The 2500-nt window shown below is 41.4% G+C and overlaps 1 protein-coding gene across 6 annotated transcripts in view; it reads right to left on the reverse strand.

The window, feature by feature from the left end:
• Window positions 1–2500, reverse strand: part of EBF3 (EBF transcription factor 3) — a 119528-nt gene that overhangs the window by 31308 nt on the left and 85720 nt on the right. For all 6 annotated transcript variants that reach the window (XM_087766312.1, XM_087766310.1, XM_087766308.1 and 3 more), the window contains exon 10: window positions 2444–2500. This exon is cut by the window's right edge and continues 70 nt beyond it. In XM_087766312.1, the coding sequence (XP_087622438.1) occupies window positions 2444–2500 (57 nt within the window). The remainder of the gene's footprint in view (window positions 1–2443) is intronic.

Consider the following 2500-nt stretch of genomic DNA (forward strand, 5'->3'; position numbering starts at 1 on the left):
TAGATGGGGAAAGGCCTTGCCTCTGCCTGCTGAGAGACGGCGCGCTCTTCCTTCTGCGTGAGACTAATGGGGGCTTTTCAGAAAAATCTGGAACTTTCATATCTCTGTACCCTGATCATTTAATGTCTCAACTTCTCTGCTCACAAAGGCTTTGTACACCACACTACACTCTTGTTTCATTATTCTGCAGCCTTGTTGCCCTATGGTCTACCTCATGCTGGGAAGGTTAAATGTTAGAGTGCCAAGCCAGACTGCAAGCATGGTGGGACACTGATGGGAAACAGATGCCCTGGGGATTCAGCCCCTCCCTCCTCCAGGGCTACATCATTTTCATTTTCTGAAATACAGTGAGGCTTGGCTTCCCTCGCAATGGCAGCTGTAATTTCCAAAGACTATCTCAGCCACCCTGTCACTTCAGGATAAAGCAAAGCAGGCAGAAGTTTCTCGGTCAGGCAGGCGCTGGCTTTATCTTTTTATTTCCTTATTGCTGGGATATAGGCTTTTGTCTCCCTCAAAAGGTGTTTTAAATATATATTCCCGTTAAAGTGTTGTTAGTAATGGAACTTTATTGCAATTTAATTGCAGCAGGAGAAGCTCCTGACATTCTCACGATTCTTTTGAACATCTTTACTTAGCCACAAAGACAAAAGATGACCCCAGGAAAGAAGAAACGAATGGCTTTTCTTACAGTTTCATACATATTTGCATTTACACATTCTAAAGAAGTTCAAAACAGCAAAATTTGCCAAATTTGCAAAATCTGCACCTAAGAAATCAGTTTAAGACATTACTATAAAGCAATTCAAAATTCCAGGACGGTGCACTGAGAGCCAGAGCGTCATCTGGTTCAGATCTGCAGCACTTCCCTGTGTGCAATGGAACCGCACCAGCTCGCAACAGCTAAAATATCTGGAGCTTAGTCTAAGGCTTTTAGTTCATTCATTTTTTATTGTGCTGAACACTTATCTTAGCTAAATAGTCATACTTGTCAGGATACTCTGCTGAAGCTTTGCATGGAGTGTGTCCATAACAGCATTTTTAAGGCTGAAACCGTGACCGCATGCAGCCCTACCTACGGTTACCGCCTTTGCAGCAGGCAACGAAACAACCTCCGCTTTTGAGATATGTTGTTAGCACCAAAAGCACCATGGGCACCACCATCCCATTTGGTAACTCTGGTAGCAACCCAATCAGAAAGATCAAGAAAATGTAAATATTCTCTCCCTTGTCAGCCAGAAGTGAGGCACCCAGGTGGGAATGCGAGCACTGGTTTTGCTCAGGTTGTGATTTCTTTGGGGATGGATGGAAGATAGGAATCTCAGATGCTACCTTCACTTAAAAGTTCATTTCAGTGATAGATCTTAGGCAGACAGAAAAACATATCCACGATGCGTTGACTGTTTAAAAAGTCCTAGCTTAAAACTACCCAGGAACACACTTTTCCCATTAGATCTAAATTAATAGATAGAAACAGTTGCAGTCTAGTGGGAAAATATTCATCAAAATGCACATCATCTGCACATCATCTGCAATCTGCATTATCTCCCCAATAAGCAGCAAGAACTCTCCCCGAATCCCTGCAGTCTGTCGAGTAAACAGTTAAAGGCTCTTTGTTTTCAAAAGAGAGATTGATTCATCAGATCAAATTTATTACCTAGAATCCTCATCCAAAAGTACGGTAAATTAAATTGCTATTTCTCCCTTTTCCCTCCCAGCACCTCAGTTAAGTTCATTGTTAAATGCCAGAAAAATTGTAATACACATTTCAGATAAAAAGCCAGCAATACTTCATCCCAAAGTAAGAATTTTCATATTAAAACCACTGGAAACCACAAAGTTCCGACTTTTTCTTGTGCTCTTGTAAATTAAAATAAAATTTATTTAAAAGAATTGGCACAAATAAATCATTCCCAGGCTTGTGAGTTTGTATCCCAAGGTTCAGGTCTGAAAGAATTTTGAGAGCCAGATTGTGAATAAGGTTGGATAAAGTTATTTGGATCCAACAACAGCTACTTGAACCGGTGCCTAAAGCTTCAACTGAACCTTTAGGGAAGTTCATGAAGTTTGGATAGATAGTCTGAAAAGTATTTTTCACCACTGAATACTTCTTAACTCCTTTTTCTGGCTGGAGCAGAGTAGGAAATACCGTTGTTAATCTCTTTCTGGCCAAAATGAAAACAGGAAGTAGCAGGCATCTTGTGAGAGAGCTTGATCTCAGGAGACATCGAGACATTTTTAAGACCCAAGAGGCTTGGATAGGCACCAGAGCTTCTGGGTGCCCATACGAACAGGTATTTTGAGGTCCAGCTACCACCAGTTACATTCCTTGCAAGACACATCCTATTTTTCAACAGCATTGTAATGTTCACGCTTTGCATTGCCTATGTATCATTAAGAGATGGGAATTATTACCCTGAAAGGAGTAAGGAAACCATACACTTACCAGTGTAGACGAACCGGCCGGGAGCACCTTTGCAGAACTGTTTGGATTTGTAGGAGA

Source organism: Nipponia nippon, unplaced genomic scaffold (assembly GCF_047370975.1).
Source record: "Nipponia nippon isolate SJK-2023a ecotype South Korea unplaced genomic scaffold, ASM4737097v1 scaffold_3, whole genome shotgun sequence".
NCBI lineage: Eukaryota > Metazoa > Chordata > Aves > Pelecaniformes > Threskiornithidae > Nipponia > Nipponia nippon.